A 19216-nucleotide genomic window follows, 5' to 3' on the forward strand; every position below is an offset into this window, starting at 1 on the left:
CAGGATTAAATAGCCTAGTCACATGGTCCTAATACATTGCTGGATGATCACTTGAAGCTTGAATGTAAGTTTGACCTACAGTAGGCTAGGTAAGTGTGTGGACTTTTTTTTTTTTTTTTTTTTTTTTTTTTTTTTTTTTTTTTTTTTTTTGGTAGTCAGAAGTCTCAAGAAAGAAAATTGGAGTGGACTTAGTATATGAGATAGGAGAACACACTATATGACGGTTCATAGGTGGACTCAAAGAAGAAATTTTACCCAGTCAATAAAGAAGTTTCTGGTGAATTGCTAACAGGTTGCAGTGGCTAATGCCACTTGTAAGATACCCTTACAGATAATGTAGGGGAATGGCTAAGTCATAGGAAGATGGATATCGTTTGACTAGTGTGAATATAACTTTCATCTGAGGAGTAGGAACCTTCAGTTAGCTTTCACTTGTTGGGTTAGGGTTGCCTCAGGCCTTGTTATCAGTATGCAGCCATCATGGAAGTAAGTAGAAACATCCCAGTCTACCCCCTCAAGATCTAGGTAACTTCCTTGTCACCATTATGTACTACCAGTTATAACCCGTGGTAAACTCAGGAACAAAAGGTGAGAAAAGATTTCCTGTTTTCCTCTTAAGCACTGCCCCTTACATTATCTTCACATTCCTCTATTGCAGGCTTTAATTTTGTCTTCCCTAGCAGTGTCTGGTCTCAAGTTTGCTCCTTGAGTATCTTTTATTTTCTGCTCCAGGGTTTCTTCAGTGCCCACTGGCAAGAGATACAGATGGGGTGGTCTGTAAGCATAAAGTGCTGGTAGTGTGGGGAGTTAATGTAACTCCATTAACAACTTTTATCCAGTAGGGCAGAATCCATTGGAGAAATGTTTCTGTCCACCTTTGCATTCCAGCCATTCTCCAGAGAGTGTCACCAAGATTAATCTCCAGTATCCACAGTAGTGACTATACCAGCAAGGACCCTTGAATTGGCTTATGGGACACTGGTTTCACCTCCTTCCTGGTCTTTTATTTCTTCCAATTAAATTATTTGCAATACAGTGTTGTGATGTTCTTTTTTTGGGGGGACTGCATTTAGAAAGTTACAGTTGTCATATATATATATATATATATATATATATATATATATATATGTTTTATCTGCCTGCCATCCCTCCATCCCTCCATCCATCCCTCCATCCATCCATCCATCCATCAGAGATTAGAAATAAAGAGCTTAGAATGGTGAAAATAATTATCATTCATAGCTTGAATAAGTGGTAGAGCTTGAGTTCTGAACTGAATTCATTTGAACCAAAACAGGTTCTCCTTGATTAAATCTCTTCCTCACCTTTGAAGATGAAATTGATAGGCCTTAGCTTGTTCAAAGTTCTCCACAGCCTTGTCCTGTTGCTTGTGGGTTGGACGAGTTGTTTATAGTTCACCAGTCTAAATTGTGCTAGTCACATGCTCATGGCTTTGCTAACTAATCACTTTCCTCCTTTCCCTGTACTTCACTGTGGGGTGTACCCCCACCGTATATCTGGAACATGTCTGTGTACTTCTGTTTCTTTTCCGAGTTCAGTCACCCCTTGTTTTATTTGTTCCTTTTTGGTTGTTTGCCTTGTTCTATTCTTGGTTTTTATATTTCGTCCTTAGGATTTTTTTTTTTCATATCCTAACTGGTTGGTTGAAGACTTTAAATTCAGTTTGGAATGTTACATTCCCGTTTTCTTCAGCTTTGTGTGTTTCTTTGTTGTTGAGAATGGAGGGATTCCTGGCATACTAGTGGGGTTGTTATGTCTTATTTCCCTATGATTTCTGTTGGATCCTTGATTTTTTTTTTTTCCTGTACTTTTCATTCACTATAGTGTAGTCAAGGATATGTACTCCTCTATCTGATTAACGGTCAGAAACTGTGCTTTTCCAAGCTGGTGTTTAAATCACTAACTGACCTGTTTTCAGTATGTTGATATACTTTTGTACTTTTCTGGGCGTGATATTTTCTTGATTTGTCTAGGTTTTTTGTGCGTCCTCTATTCATTCTCAGTGTTGCATAAGCCTTTTTCTTCCTATCCCCAAACCAGACTTCCTGTGGAAGGGAACTCTGCTGGAACTTGGCTGATTTTTCCATGACAGTTTGGTTGTTGTGGTATTTTCTGTACTGTTGAAGGCATGGGTCATGCATAATTTCATTTGCTTTCTTTGTTGCACACACACATATACATGTGTACACACACACACACACACACACACACACACACACACACACTTTTTTTTTAAGTATAGATAAGGGAATTTGGGTTCAGCCTGTATTAGTTGACCCTGGAACCTAGAAATTACTTTGTACTTTTAAGGCTCTGGTTAAAGTTCTATCTTGTCTTCTTTGAAACCTTACCTGCTAAATGACTTAGAACAGGATAGAGACAACTAACTGATGAATGCCACCTTCACCAGACATAAATAATATGAATATTTTGGATCAGATGGATCTTCAGTTTTAAAAGAAGTATTATGGGTAGAAAAGTTGAAGAATGATCAGGTTTTATTATCATAACACTAAGGTCTAAGGCAGTGGTTCTCAACTTTCCTAATGCTGTGGCCCTTGATATAGTTCTTGTTGTGGTGACCCTACCATAAAATTATTTTCATTGCTGCTTCATAACTGTAATTTTGCTATTGTTATGAATTATAACATGAATATCTGTGTTTTCCAGTGGTCTTATGTGACCCCTGTGAAAGGGCCATTCAGTCCCAGAGAGATCATGACCCACAGGTTGAAAACCATTAGTCTCACGAAGGTACGAAGATCACCACTTCCTCACTTCCTTCTACATAGTTTATAATGTTAATTCTTAAAATTTAATGTGTCTTTCATCCTTTCTTTCTTTAATATTGTTAAATAGTCTGGAATCTGAAATAATTTTCTTTTCTTAAACAGTATCTGTGAAAAGGCTTCTGCAAAATACTGTTTTTTTAAATAAATAATTTCAATATATAAATGATCTAATATCTTTTTGTTATATGAAATATATCATGTCAAATGGCTAAAAAAAACTCATAACCTTGTGAAAAAAGAACTAATTTGAGTTCTTTTTCTCCTTCTTTATCTTTGAATTTGGGGCCTTAAACAAGCTAGAAAAGCTCCCTATTACTGAGTTACTTCCCCTGCACCAAACTTGGTTCTTAAATGTACAGTAATTGGTTTTCCAAATTGGCTTTGGATGTGGGTATGGCTGAATACCATTACATGCTTAGTAAATGTGCCTTTTAGGGCCTAGAAAAATATGGTCTATGATTTTTTTTTTTGTTTATTTGTTTTTTCTTGGTAACTGGTTTTGAAATGAAAGGTTCAATGATACATTTATGTATCTTTAGAAAACTGAGTATATAAAAATTTAGATTCTTTGCATGTTAATGTTTCTAGTGATAGAAATTTGTTTTTTTAATTCAAATTTTCATGGCATTTAAAAAACTTGACTCTTTTTTCTCAGATCAACAGATCCACTTAATCCATATGTTATTATAACATTGTATTTTATTTTGTTGCCATGAGTATGAACACAAAAATCAGGTAAGGTTTTGGGAACTTAAGTAAAGGTCTGTGTATAACTCTATGATCACTCTCAGAGTGCTCAAAAGAACTGACTTCTTTAGAAATCCCTACAGAAAAATACTGTTACAAATAGCAGGCATTAGTGTTGGACCTCACTGATCTACTGATTTATAAATCAGAAGGAGAATGGCTCTAACGTGAACTGATTCACGAATAGATTTCTTAGTTTTCTGTATTCTGAAATTAAGTAAAAGGATAGGAAGTAGGATGGATATTTGTCCTAAGATACATTCATTCACTTTTTTCTTTTCACTGAAAGATAGTTTTCTTTATTTCTGCTCATATAATTTTTATTGTACCATTATATCTGAATTTCTGCATTTACCCTCTTCAGAAAAAGTAACCCATATGAAATTATACTCATGGAGCAATTTTAGTTCTAGTTGGACATTATCTCTGATTGACCCTGCTGTGTTTAGCACTGTCATCTGTAAGTCAGTTTAAATTGTGAGTCTTTATTATCACTGGGCTATAATTTCTGTTGGTAGTAGTGTTATTCAGGCAAGTGCTTTGCCTGTGTAGTCTCATGGAAATCATGGTAAATACTCAGAAGATGAAACAAAGCATAAGGGCTTGTTCACATCTTGTAAGTGGCTAAAGTGGGGGGTGCATCCAGAACTCTGGACTTCAAAATCATGTTCTGGTGTTTTTCCATGACTGATTCTTTTTTTTTTTTTTGTCCTGTCTGAGAAGAACATAATTTTATTTGTTTATTAAATGCCTGTTTCTCAACTTATTCATTTTCAGATGGTAGTAGTATGTAGACAGTGGTGTTGGGAATAAGAGAGGAAAGCCAAGGAAGACATTTATTTTTAGGGATAGCTACTTTATCTTTTCAATTCAAATTCAAATCAATTTATTTTTGAGATAGAGTCTTGTCATGTAACCTAGGCTGGCCTTGAACTTTCAGTGCTAGGATGTGTGTCACCATGCCCAGTTGGTCAGTCAGTCTGTCTCTCTTTCCCTAACCCCTTTTCAGTTGAGACACCAAAGGAGATGGTATGTTGTACATGTGTTGTCCTTTGCCATAGTGAGAATAGAACTAGTCCAGGATACTATAGGTCTGGGGTAGAGGTTCAACAGAGGCTATTTTGTTAGTAATCAAAGAAGTCTCTTAGAGGTGATCATGGGGATAAGATACTAGTGAAGGATTCATTGAGACAAACTTTTGACAGTAGAATAAACGCTATATTCCTTGTAGAAACTCTTGCATCATGGTCTCAGAAGAAAGGTGAGACAGAGTTCCAGGTAAACTGTGCATCTGTGGAGGCTGCAGGAGCAGAATTGAGAAATGGTGGCATCTGGGGACATTGGTTTAAATTGCTGTTCTCTAATTTTTTAAAAATTTGTATGCATGTGAATGTGTGTGTCTGTATGCATGTCTGAGTATATGTATGTATACTACATGTATGCAAATACCTGCTGATGTTGGAAGAGAGCCTCAGATTCCTTGTTACTAGAATTACAGGCAGTTAGTAGCTGCCACATGGGTGCTAGGCACTTGAACCCTAGGTCCTCTGTAAGAGCAGTAAATGCTTTTAACTCTGTTGGGCTATCCCTCTACTCATGGTCTCTGTTTTTAATTTTTTTGTTTTTGTTTTATGAGATCATTTAAAAAGTGTGGATCTTTTCTGGTGACTACAATATATATATATATATATATATATATATATATATATATATATTAATAAAAGTATACATTACCTTCTTAGCATTGCCAGTTTAGTTGAAGGTTACATGTGTATCCCTCTGTTCATCAGCTTTGTGTTGCAGTGATACAATCATGTAAGGTGGTGTTATAGGGTTTCTACTGCTGTAATAAAACACTGTGCGCAGATCAACTTGGGGCACTCAAGCATGGCGGGGAGGTGTTTTCAGTTTACATGTTCCACAGTCCATCCTAAAGGGAAGTCAGCGTAGGAATTCCAGGCAGGAACTGACATAGAGACCACAGAGTACTACTGCTTACTGGCTTGCTCTTTATGTCTTGCTCAGCCTGCTTTCTTCATACAGCTCTGGACCACCTGCCCAGGGTTGGCCCTAAACAAACCCTGCCACAGGGTTGCCCTAAGCCAGTCTTATGGAGGCATTTTCTCAGTTGAGAGTCCTTCTATCCAAATGAAATACTCCCAGAAGATTGACCTCAATACTGCTATTTATTTATAGACAGGGTTTCTTTGTAACTGTGGAACCTGTTCTGGAACTCACTCTGTAGATCAGACTGGCCTCGAACACACAGAGTTCTACCTGCCCCTGCCTCCCAAGTGCTGGGATTAAAGGTGTGCTCCATCACCACCTATCTGCTGGCTTCTTCTTATTCACAGCTGATTTCTCAGCCCCAGCTGACTACAGCCACACAGTCTCCATTCTAAATATCACATGGACAGTCCTGGCAGAGCCTTTGAAGAAGTCTCAGACTTTCCTCTGAAGTTGAACAAGCCAGACAGCATTGTCTACATGGTCCTCAACATTCTCTTCCAAGCTTCCACAGAACACTCATTAAGCACTGCCTCTGACTGGCTTTTCCAGCCCAAAGTTCCATAATGCTCTACATTCCTCCCCAAAACAACATGCTCAGGTCTGTCACAGCCAATAGTCTATTCTCTGGTACTAATGTCTGTAGAGTGAGGGTTTTTATGATAAAATACTATGACCAAAGCAACTTGGGGAGGAAAGGGTCTATTCAGGTTACATGGCCAGATCACAGTCATCATGAAGAGAAATCAGGGCTGGAACCAAGAGGCAGGAACTGAAGCAGAAGCCACAGAGGAGTCCTCCTTATTGGCTTGCTCAGCCTGCTTTCTTATACAGCTCAGGATCACCTGCCCAGGGTTAGCATGCCCCACAGTAGGCTGGGCCCTTCCTCATCAATCACTTGCCTATAAGCCAGTCTTAATGGAGGCACCATCTCAATTTGGTTTCTCTTCCCAAATGATTCCAGTTTTTGTCAAGTTAACAAAAAGCTAGCTAGCGCAGGTGGAAAGGCTTATTTTGGCTTACAATTTTAGGATCTTTATGATATTTGTTGGCCTTGTTGCTTTGAGACTGTAGCAGTGTAATATACCATGATAAGAGCACATGCAAAGAAAGCCATTATGTAACTTAGAGTTGTAAAAAAGGGCTGGAGTCTTTGTGTCCCTTCAAGAGCATGCCTCCTATTAATAACTTAACTCCCTCCTACTACTCCACCTTCTCTCCACCACCTACTAATGACAGGCACCACAGGCTCCTGACCAAGCTTTGAACACATGAGCTTTTGGGGACCTTTAAGATTCTACAACACCGTCCTTGATCTCATTTCTCTTTCTCTTCTTTTCTAGAAGTAATTACTATCTTGAGTTTAGTTTTTGTTATTCCAATTTACATCTTTACTTTTGGACACATTGGTATGTGTTCATCAACTGTAGTACAAAATAATGTTTTGCATGTCTTTCTCTTTTTAGAAATGATGTAATCACACATTATCAAATCTATACATATCTCTATTTTGCATATTTTACTGTCTTCCCTCTTCATATTTTAAGTATTGACAGTGTGGGCACTACATTCAGTTCATAAGGCTGTCAGTGATAATCCTTAACTGAGCCTGAGACCCTATAAAGTACTAGGGATTCAAAACACTCCATCTATTAAAGCATTATTTTTATATGTTGCAAGTTTTGCGACTGTTTTAGTAGCGAGATTTAATAGCACATCACTTATTTGCAACTTTATGCATACATTTAGATTCAGTGAACATGAACTTTATGAGCTTAGAAAGATAAGAAATGTATATACTGTTTTAAAAGTAAGATGGCCCATCAGTATCAAATCATTTACTGTAATGAAGTATTTGATATGTTGTGCCTATTTTAAGACATAAGCTTATTTAAGAGAACTGTACATTTAGTTCCTGCATTTCCTGGCCATGTAATGTGACTGAAATTTAATACTTATAAAATTATTTTTTAAAAAATAATTTAGGGAACAATACAGCAAATCCAAAGGAGTGTGTAGAGATTTTCAGAGCCTTATTTTTAAAATTGCATTTTCCTGTTGTTAGCACATAAATTAGTAACCATTTGATATGAGGATTATAGGCAGTCATGCCTCAAATCTTAATCTAGAATAGATACAGAACAGATCTGCCCTATTTACACTCAACACAGCATTTCTTTTTAAACTCAGATTTTCATTTACAATAGAAGTTATACTTCAGTATTTTGGCAAGTCAAAATTAGCTTTTTTACAAATGATAGACTCATTAAAATAAGGCATATATTCCAGCTTCTGAAGTGCTACCAAAATTATTTCTGTGTTTTTTTTTGTTTTGAATTCTTTCATGCAAGATGTAAGTTTTTAACAGTCCCAAGTAATGTTTCCAAGGATGAGATTTCAGTTTGATATATGAAAGTGTAGCAGCTCTTTGTTCCTTCTGAGTTATAACCTCATGTTTCCATTCCAATTCTCTTGGCACCTCTGCACTCAACTCTATTGTGAGAAAATACTTTACCAACACCTTCCTCTTTGCTATTTTTCAGACTATTTGCTGGTAATAGTGCCAATTTGATTTCTATTGGCACTAAATGTCGCAACTTTAAATCACGTCTTCGTTTGGAATAATTTGTGCTTACAGCTCTAAAACTTTGAAAGGGCTACAGACAGCTCATTTATTAACAATAATCCTATTTTAAAATGTTAATTTTAATTCATGGCAAATTATATAACTCAATGCTGTGAAAACCAGGGACCAAAGAAACTAGATGTATAATGTGTACCCTCCTTTTTTTTTAAACCTCAGTTTTACTGTCAACCAAATCCATGTTCTAACTTAAAAGAAAAAAGTCAAGCAGTGCTACAGAGGAACGTAGAATTGGTAAAGAGCTATAGGTATAGACACCTCACCTTTCCCATTTCAGACTTAGCATGAACCCTAAAACCACTTAAGCAATGCTTGTAATTTTCTTCAAGGAGTTAGCACAGTGCTGCCCTGCAGAAAGTTACAGGTCTTTGTGTTTCTAAAAACAGGTACAATATACACTGGTCAATGAAAAAATGATCTTAAAAGAACTAAATTCTGAAGATGAAAAAGTACTTGTACATTTATAAGCTTTGATTAATTTATAATATAAAAGAATCATGTATTTATTTACCTTTATTTATTTGCTTGTTGGTGTTTTGAGACAATGTCTCAAATAGTCCAGACTGTCCTTACAGCTAATGTTGGCCGTGAACTCCAAGTTCTCATTACTACTGCACTGTTGCCTGCTCCCTGCCTGTGCCTGTGGTCTTACGGAGAGTCCTTTATGGTTAGTTGGCAGAGGAATAGAAAACTTAGTCATGGGTTATAATGTTTCTGCATGATACACAGGCACTACACCAAGACATCCCTGGGGAGCAGTAGTGAAGGGAACTCTTAGAAGTGGGGGACTCTTGAGCAATGTAGATGGATGTTTATTTGCTTGGAACGAGTAATGATGAGATGGGTGATTTTATACTAACTTGTGGACTATATAGCCATTTGTTTGGGTAGTTAGTTGGGCTAAATGGAACATCATTAGAAAGTGGAGGCTAGGAAGCCCAGTGAAGAGGTTTGTGGTTAGAACTCTGAAAGTGTGTCATGTATCAGTGCCCATCAAAAATTTCATCTCAACAGTAAAGGATATAATAATAGGAATACAATAATATGTTCTGTAGACACTAGTTGGTTCTCTGTCTTGTCTCTCTGTAATGGTTCAAGGGACTAATGAACAAAATGGATGGGGATCATACACAGACTCAGTAACACGGAGTTTTACTCATGGAGGCCAATCTGGCTACAGCTGATGCCAAGTACGCAATCTGCTTACAGCACAGACTAACACTGAAACCTAATATAGCAACACTGCTCAGAGTGATAAGGAACTATCTAGTGGCAGTTTGACAACATGGAACTGCTTGTGTCATGGAAGAGGCCACATTTGTTCTTACTGTATTCTAGTTTCATTTTCATTGTGTTGACAGAAAGCCACATAAGGGAGAAAGGAGTTTATTTCTGTTCAGAGTTACCATCTATGAGTGTGGGGAAGTCAAGTTAGGAACTTCAAACAGCTAATCCTACCACAATCTCTAGAGCAGAGGGAAGTGAATGCATGCACAACTCACTGGCTTTCTTCTGTTTCACTTAGATTTCTCCATTTGTAAACAGTTCAAGACCCCTGCCTAGGGAATGCTCAACCATCCTTCTATTAAGAATCCTAAAAAAGAAAGGAAGGAAGAAAGGAAGGAAGGAAGGAAGGAAGGAAGGAAGGAAGGAAGGAAGGAAGGAAGAAAGGAAGGAAAAAAAAATTACCCTGAGTTAGGATGTCTCCGTCTTCACTCATTTGTACCATCCTGCTGCCTTTGACTCCCTCAGTACTTTTATTGATGTTCTCTATATTTGCTTAGGTCCAAGTGGCAGCTAATTTTGTAACTAGTTTTTGTTTGTTTTGTTTTTGTCCAGGTAATGATCATGTTGTTTGTGTGGGTGGGTGGGGAAGGACTCTTCAAGGTTTTTCTTATTTAAGTTTTAGCCATAGCCCTGTCTTTACAACTTTGTTCAGACGTTTGCATAGAACTTTAGTTCCTCGTCTAGAGCAAACACAGCAGCCCTTTGAGATGTTCTGTCATCGTTTTAGAATCAGTATTGAAACTCCAGAACTTCCTTTTTTATTTCTTGTTCTGCCAGTAACACTGCCATTCGAATACCAGACTTATTTTTCTTGTACTGAGCTGTGGGACCATGTTAGTCTGTTTGGGCTGTAACAAATAGCTTGATTGGGCATTTGTAAACAATATAAATTTGTTTCTCACAGTTCAAAAAGTCCAAGATCAAAGCACTGGCAGAATAGGTTTGTAGTAAGAGATCTACATTATAGGTAGCCCCTCCTGCTATGTCCTCATATAGGTTCTTTCAAGCTCTTGTATGAGGGTAATTATCTCACTTATAAGGGTAGAGCCCTAATCACTTCTTGAGAGCCCGGTCACTTAATGTCATTGCATTTGGGATTAGATTTTTGCATTAATTTTTCAAAGGGCCACATATATTCAGCCCATAGCAGAAGGCAGTAGAGAAAAATGGCTGAGCAAGTATCTCTGTAGAAGGATATCAAGGTGTATGCCCAGGAGTGGTATAGCTGGGTTATATTAGAGGCTCTTTTGGTTTTTTTGAGACCTCTGCACACTTATTTCCATTGTGGCCTTACCTATTTACAACCCCACCACAGGATTTCAGTGAATCTTTGGAAGTGGTGATCAGATGTTTGCTTTTTGTAGTCACAGCACAAGGCAGGTATTCAGTGGTGTTGTGTTGGAACTGAACACTACAGTGATTTTTAGATTCAGTCTTTCCTCTTTCTAGTTTGGTATTCAGGCCAGACTCTTGCTTGACTACAGCTTATTTCAGTAACCTCACCTTCTTTTAGCATTGAGTTTTTCTTTGCTTCCAACTCTGCAGTACACTATTGCCAGAGTAATTTTTTCTGAAGCATCATTTTAATCATGTTAAAAGCTATTGTTACTTACACATTTAATTAAAACCAATTAGTTGGACATTTCAGGTATTGAGTCAGCTAGTCTCATGTGCCTTTTTAATATTATAGAAGTTTTCCATATAATACAGCTAATTAAAACACCCCTCATAATCATCTATTAGAAGAAAATTACTTCTACCTAGGCACATTATTCTGGCATCTTTGTTACCTATAATTCCTTAACCCTTCCCAACCTCTTCTGTGGTACAGAGGGTTGAATCCAGGGCTTTGGTGCATGCTAAACAAATAATCTCCCACTGAACTGTATCCCTTCAGACCCATCCCTATCCACTAGGAATCTGTGAACTTTCCTAAAATGAGTGGGTGAGGGCTATATATTGTTGGTGTTGAAAAATATGTCAACTTTCTGACCAGTTCCATGTGATAATAATTAACTCTACATGTCATAGACACCATTAGCCTGTTAATTTATATTTCTCATATAGTCATGCAAATTTAATAAGAATTAACTTATTAAATTGAGTACCTCAGTCATAATAGCATGAAACATTTGAAATGACTTCAGAAACATTATTGTTATTTCTACTTTAATTGGAATTGTAAAAGCACATTAAAAAATTAAGCCGCTTCTTAGCTTCAACATAAATGAATGTAATCAAATGGATATAACCAAATGATTTTTAGCACATTTGATTACATGTGCTTAGCAGAAACTATGGTAACAGAATGAAAAATGTGTTTTTACTGATTGTTTTTTCTTCATGAGAGTGGGAAGTTCTGAGTGAAGCATTTACAACTTAAGAAACAGATTATAGGTGATATGTATTACAAATTGTGTTTGATAATTGAATTGTTTAGAAAGTTGGATTAAGAAAGTATTTACTAAGCCGGGTGTTGGTGGTGCATGCCTTTAATCCCAGCACTTGGGAGGCAGAGGCAGGCGGATCTCTGTGAGTTGGAGACCAGCCTGGTCTACAAGAGCTAGTTCCAGGACAGCCTCCAAAGCCACAGAGAAACCCGGTCTCAAAAAACCAATAAATAAATAAATAAATAAATAAAAATAAAAAAAGAAAGTATTTACCAGTCATAAATTTGTGGCTGAAATATGTGGCTAAGAATATTAAAAATTCTTAAAAAAAAAAGGTAAAAAAAAAAAAAGATAGTTATTTTGGGGGTGTAGAGTTATGACACATTTTAAAGATCTACTTAATTTTTTAACTTTTAGATTTATTTTTATGTATTGGTGTTTGTGGGTGTGTGTGTATGCCATGTAGGTGCCAATACCTGAGGAGACCAGAGCAGGGTGTGAGATCTTCTGGAGCTGGAGTTAATAGGTGACTGTCAGCTCCCAACCACTGAGTGTCTGTGTTGGGAACCAAACTCTGGTCCTCTCTGAGAGCTGTGCATGTTCTTAACTGCTGAGCCATCTCTCCAAATTCAAGGACTACTTTAGACCTACCTAATATTATCCTTTTGTTAAACAGTGACCCTGAACAATTTTATAATATTATCTAAGTATGGGAAGATAAATTTTAAGAACTAGCATTTTTTAAATTATATCTGTTCTGATCTTATAACTATCAAGATGGCTATTATAAAAAAGGAGATAGCAAGTGTTGGTCAGTCATGGGGAACTGACGTTGTGCAGTTGGTAGGAATTTGAAAGGTACATAATAGCCTTGATGAAAAGTAATGTAGAGATTCCTCAAAAAAATTAAAAACAGAATTACCAGTAGCACTTCCACTTCCCCTAGATTTTAGTCCATTTAAGAATTGAAGGCAGTCTCCATGTATATAGCTAAAAATGTGAAAGCAACCCACATGTTCATTGACAGATGAATGTATAAGCAAATGTAGTACATGCATACAGTGACGTGCTATTTAGTTTTTAAAAGGAAGACAAATTTGACACATGCTTTAACGTGGATGAAATTTAGGGACTTTATGCTTAGTGAAATGATCTGGCTGCAGTAAGATATGATTCCATTTATATAAAGACACCTGGGGTCATAGACACAGAAAGTACTGTATTGGTTGTCAAGGGCAAGAAGGTTTGAGGAGTAGCTACTAATTGATCATAGGTTCAGATTCACAAGATGTAAGTTACACAGTGGTGATGTCTGTACAACAATATAATGCATTTAATAACAGTGACTGGTATACTTAAAATGACTAAGATTGTCAATTTTGTGTTGCATGGATTTTACCACAATAAAGATTGAAAAGATAATCCAGTCATAGTCCCCAAACTGCATGTGCCTGTATTAGAATTGGAAACAGGATTTCAGTTAGTAGGCCAGGCCAGTTGTAATCCTCCTGCCTCATTTCCCTAGTGCTTGGTATTATTGACACATACTACACCCGGCTCAGGAACTAATTCTAAAAGTCTGTTATGTAATGTGAAATTTTTTTCTTTAAGAATTGTTAATAAACCAAACTTTTTAAAGTGAATCATTTTAGTGTTCATTTGAGTTTTGACATTTAAAAAACATAATTTGATGTGCTTACAAAGAGATTTTAGTTAAACTCCATTTCAAAAGTGATTATTAAACCAAAGAACATGGATTTAAAGAAGATAACACTAATCAAGAAGTGAAGGATTTTCAACATATTTTAATGAGAAAAGTATTTGGTTAGACTTTTTTGTGAAAGTATTAAAATTGTTTACACCTCTCTTTTCCTAAATAATCATTTTGATTAAACTCAGTAATATATTGCTGCAGAAAGAATCTATAAATGCAGAGAGCTGTGTGGAAGAGGAGACAGAAAGGTCGTAAAAGCCAGAGGAAATGGAAGACACCAAGGAAACAGAGCCAGTAGAACTGACATGCATAGGAACTGGCAGAGACTGTGTCAGCAGGCAATAGGCCAACACAGGTTCAAGCCACACATTGATGAGGTGAGATCTGGGGAGAGATAGAGGAGGGGAAACTGTGATCAGAATATATTATAGGAAGTTTCAGTCAAATTCTATTTATTATTTATTTTTAGGCAGGGTCTTATTGAGTAGCCCCAGCTGGACTGGAATTCATTTTTGTGGACCAGGCTGGATTTGAACTCCCAGAGATCCTTCTGCCTTTGATTCAGCTAATTAGCAATAGAGGCAGGCTTGTAGGAGACCTTAGAAAGATCTGAAATATTATTTTAATCTCGTGTTACTGGTATTTAACTGCTCGCCTCATGTGGGCACCAGAATAGATGTCAGTTGTGGACATCTGATAAGCTCAGACTGCTGTTTTGTTTTAATTCGTGAAGAGTTCTCATAAGGTGTTGTTTGTGGGGGAAGGGGTTAACACTCTTAGGGTTTAGGCTCATGCTGTGGTTTGGTGTCATTTTGCTGTTAGAACCAGAAATGCCCAAACTCTGATCTTCCAGTCTACTCTTTTAACCCTCAGGAGCCACAAAGGACCTGTCTGCGCAGAACAACAGTAGCTCCTGGGAATCGGAGTGCTACCTTAGCAATAGCGGTGTGTACTTCCAGCATGTCAGTACAGAACTGTTATATAATCTCTGTAGGAAGTTTAGGCTTACGGCCCAGGTGAGGCTTTCTCCTTCTCGACCAGCTCCATCTAATCACAATCTCGGGAATAGCATGTTTAGGCATGTGACTTAGAATGTTAGAAGAGAGAGCAAATTAGTTAGTGGATTCCAGTTGTCTCATTCAGACTGCCATAATTAAAATAGCATTAACTGAGTGGTGAAACTAACATACAAGTTGAGAATGGTGGTTCACACTTAACACTCACAGCAACTAAGAGACCCAAGCAGAATTGCTGCAATTTGAAACTAGCCTGGCTTACATAGTTTCAGGCCAGCCTGAGCTATGGAGTGAATACTCAAACAAACAAAACTCACTGGACAGTCATGGCTCCGTTTTGGAGGTTGAAATGCCCAGGATCAGACATGGTCAGCTTCAGTCCTTAATGAGCACTCTTGTATGGCAGAAAGCAGAGAAAGAAAGGAAGCTTTTTCTTTTCTTTCTCTTTGTAGAAATTACTTTTTATTTAATTTTTGATCATTTTATACCTGTACATAGTGTATTGTGAATGTATTCCTCCTGTTACTCTCACTTGTCAGACAAGCAAACAAAAATGGTTAAAACACAGTATCACGACAACTATATCTACTTTGTCAACTGCTATATACACTAAAAGAGAAGAGCACAAGAGTAGTCTGTCTTCCCTAAGAAGCCAGACCATCTGGAAATTTGAGTCAAAAACTCAAAGGGGCAGGCAAGATAGATCGAGAATTGAAGAATTGAAGATGCTTTCTGCAAAGACTGACACCTGAGTTTACATGGGGACCCACAGGATAGGATAGGAGAGACCTGACTACCAGAGATGTGCTCTGATTGTCACATGCACGACACCCACACCCACACCCCCCCACAACAATAAATAACTAATAAATATATTTTTTTAAAGAAAAGACTTGTGTAGGAGCTGATCTTTTGAACACAGGAACTCTACCTGCTCCTACTGATGTGCCCCCTCCCCATTCATGTATTGAAAAAAACTGTAATTTTGAGTTTTCTTTCAGAATTTTGGATTCATGCATGGGTTTCTAAGTCCTCTTATCTGTGGAGAGAACTAGAAAGGGAGTCTAGTGGAGGCATAGTTGGAATTGGAGAAGGAACAAAGGCTGCTGCCTCTCACAACCACAGTAAAGTACCAGCTGCTTTGTGGGGCGAAAAAACAGTGGGCAGTTCTAACTGCTCCAGCAGTATTGGCTCTGGTACCTTGGTCCCAGGCATGAAGCTTGTATCTTCTGAGCAACATGATTTGGACTTTACTAAGTCTTGTGACTGTCTCACAAATGTAGAAGACAGTTACAAAGTTGGTAATGTTTATTTCACCTTTAAGGTGAAATAAAGTCTGTGAATATTTTAAGTCTTTTTCCAATAATGTTAGTATTTTTATTTGAAAGTTTGAGCTCTTCTTGAGGCTAACAATTTAATTAAGAAAAAAAATAACAGTTTATTTTTAAATGTTTATGTTCAAAGGCTCTAAATTGTACTGACAAAACAATAGCACATTCGTGAGAAACATTTAGACTCACATTTGAGTATGTGTTTGCTTCAGAATCTATGTTATACAATATTGTTTGTTTTAAATCTTGTTCTCTGTCTTAGTCAATGTTCTGTTGTTGTGAAGAGACACCATGACCAAGGCAACTCATAAAAGAAAGCATTTAAATAGGGACTTATAGTTTGAGAGGATTAGTCCATTATCATCATGGCAGGAAGCAAGTAGGTATGATTGTTGGAGCAGTAGATGAGAGAGCTTTATATCCGGATGAGAGAGCTTTATAGAGAGGAGAGAGAGAGAGAGAGAGAGAGAGAGAGAGAGAGAGAGAGAGAGAGAGAGAGAGAGAGAGAGAGAGAGAGAGAGAGACTGACTAGGTCTGGTGTGGACTTTTGAAACCTCAGAGCCCACCCCCTAACTGCAAATTCCTCCAGCAAACTCACGCCTCCTAAGCCTTTCCAAGCAGTTCATTGTGTGTGTGTGTGTGTTGGGGGGGCAATACAAGTGTGCGTCAATACAAGTATGTGACTCTATGGGGGCCATTTTAATTCAAATTATCATGTACCCCAAACAAAGACCTTAGTCATGATGAGCTAGTTGGACCCATTGACCTCCTTAAGACTTACTGGTACCTTAAATTTTTTAAAACTAAAATAATTAAAAACTTAATTTAAAATGTGAATTTAGTTAAACTTGGACAAAATACTAAAATTATTTACTGCATCAAACTTCTAGCTTTCAAAATTCTTATTGAGCTTAGTTTTCTTAAAGTTACTGTCTCAAAAGTTTTATTTGTAAACACTTGCACACACTGAGTACTGTATAAAATTACTGTATAAAATTTGACTCTTTCAATCTTCATTACAACTTCATGAGGTAGGTCTAATTCTATTTTCTGTTATTTTACAGACATCTTGAAAGATTTGTATGTTGAACACTCATACCATCTAAACTGTATTTGTTATATTTGGTTTATGACATAGCTATTTATATTCAACTATCATTCCATCTTTTCTAATGCTTCCAAAGTAGATTGTAGACACCAGTATATTGTAGGGGTAGAGTTGTTAATTATATGTATCTTACACCAGTGGGAACTGACACACACAGATGCAATTTGTTCAAGGGTACACAGCATTTAAGTGGTAGAAGTAGGAGTTGGATCAGGCAATTTTGATGACGTCTGCAGAAAGCCAGTTCACCTAATATTCATAGGCATTATTATTCAGACAGTTTGTTAAATAAATTTTAAGACTGCAGTATCTCAGCCTTGAAGATTTATAGTACAGAATCTGTGAGGTCCTGGGATAAAGAAGCCATTTAACTTGGCTAAAGCCAACCATTTTCAATGTCTTTCCACCAGAGTACCCTGTTGCTCACTTTTCTCCCAACAACCTTTCCACATGTAATCGGGTAGGACCAGAACCCAATGGAGAATACTGTGGAAAATGTTCACATACAACATACTGTTCTTTTGCTTATTTAGGACAGAATATGTTATGAAGAGTGTGTATATTTAAACACACCCCTAGAATTTTAGAGCTGACAGGGATCTTAGTTTTCTAACCCAGTGCTCTCACTTCAGATGGGGGAGCTGAGGCAGTGTCTGCACACAGCTAGTGTACACTAACTCATGCTACATTCTTAGTGGCACAGATGGAACTAGAACATAGCCCAGAATCTAGGATGATAGTTAGGTTTGTTATATTTGTTTCATAAATAAATATTTGTAAACCTATCTATTTTCCATTACAAATCTACCTGTGTATTATAACTTTTGTTTATTATTAGACTTTATGTTGTTTTAATCTATGGTACAAATAGTATCTAGTCACTAAATTTTTAAGAAAAGTTTTATTATAATTAATATAACTATGTTATGTAAATATAATATATTATAATTAATATAACTATATTATATAAAATATAACTATACAAGTAATTATATAGCAATACCCCAGGTTAAGAAATAAAACTTTGCTGATACTTCCAAGAGCCCCCACAGAGCTCTCCTGTTGCCAATCCCTTTAATTTTTTCTTTCTTTTTCCTTTCTTTTTAGCCAACTTAACAGGACATGCAGAGAAGGTGGGAATTGAAAATTTTGAGCTGCTGAAGGTCCTAGGAACTGGAGGTAAATCTCAGGTTTATACCCCCCCTTTAAGAACAAAAAGTACTTGCTATTTTGTGACATAGGGTTGATAACCTTCCTGCAGAAGTCATTGACAATTTTAAGAGTATGAGGAATCTAATAAGAAAACTAAAGAATCTGTTTTGCCTGGCTCTATCTCAGTACTTCAGAGTTCAAGGCTAGCTTGAGCTTTAAAGCAAGACCTTATCAAACAAACAAGCTAGCTACAAAAGCCCTTTTTAAATCTAATGTTGGGAATTAGTATGTCTTTACTTAGACACAGTGTCCGTTTTTAGAAATCACTAGCCTATAGAGAGCTTATTATACACCAAGCACCTTATGAAGTGGTTTATATTGGTTAATTTAGTTTTCTCTTAAGGTTGCTGTAATTCAGGGTACATCATTGTAATAATGAACTAGTCAGGATCTGTCATTAACCCAACACTTAAGAGTCTAGCTAATTGACGCATGGATCTATTTATGTCCTATCATCTATGTAAGATTGAAATGATCTGTACTCATTAACATTTTAGAAAGCCTTTCCAAGTCATAAATTAAGAAAAGCAGCCATAGAGGACAATATACACTGTACAGGTATCAATAGAAACAACTGTATTAATAAATATCTACATGTACTAGCATGGAGAAAAATATCTGGGATGTATCCCCCAAATGGTAACATAATATTCTCTGGGTGATGTTTTTTTTTTTTTAATTTTTAAATTTGAATTAGAAACAAGATTATTTTACATGTCAATCCCCATTCCCTCTCCCTCCCCTCCTCCCCTGCCCCCCACTAACATTCTACCTATCCAATACCATTTCTGCTCCCCAGGGAGAGTGAGGCCTTCCATGGGGTGGGGGGTGGAGTCTTCAGAGTCTGTCATATCCTTTGTGATAGGGCCTAGGCCCTCCCCTGTGTGTCTAGGCTGAGGGAGTATCCCTCTATGTGAAATGGGCTCCCAAAGTCTATTCCTATGCTA

General features: G+C 37.0%; 1 protein-coding gene across 9 annotated transcripts in view; it reads left to right on the forward strand.

Moving 5' to 3' along the window:
* Positions 1 to 19216, forward strand: part of Rps6ka5 (ribosomal protein S6 kinase A5) — a 156887-nt gene that overhangs the window by 19500 nt on the left and 118171 nt on the right. For 4 of the 9 annotated variants that reach the window (XM_027419112.2, XM_027419114.2, XM_035445132.1 and 1 more), the window contains exon 2: positions 18165 to 18236. The exons of 1 other annotated variant lie outside the window; for it this stretch is intronic. In XM_027419112.2, coding sequence (XP_027274913.1) covers positions 18165 to 18236 — 72 coding nt within the window. Of the gene's footprint in view, positions 1 to 2755; positions 2776 to 13841; positions 13980 to 14486; positions 14548 to 18164; positions 18237 to 19216 lie in introns of those variants that run through there. 4 more of the 9 variants (XM_035445131.1, XM_035445130.1, XM_027419117.2 and 1 more) reach the window with 3 other exon arrangements.

The sequence above is a fragment of the Cricetulus griseus genome, chromosome 5 (assembly GCF_003668045.3).
Source record: "Cricetulus griseus strain 17A/GY chromosome 5, alternate assembly CriGri-PICRH-1.0, whole genome shotgun sequence".
Taxonomy (NCBI): Eukaryota; Metazoa; Chordata; class Mammalia; order Rodentia; family Cricetidae; genus Cricetulus; species Cricetulus griseus.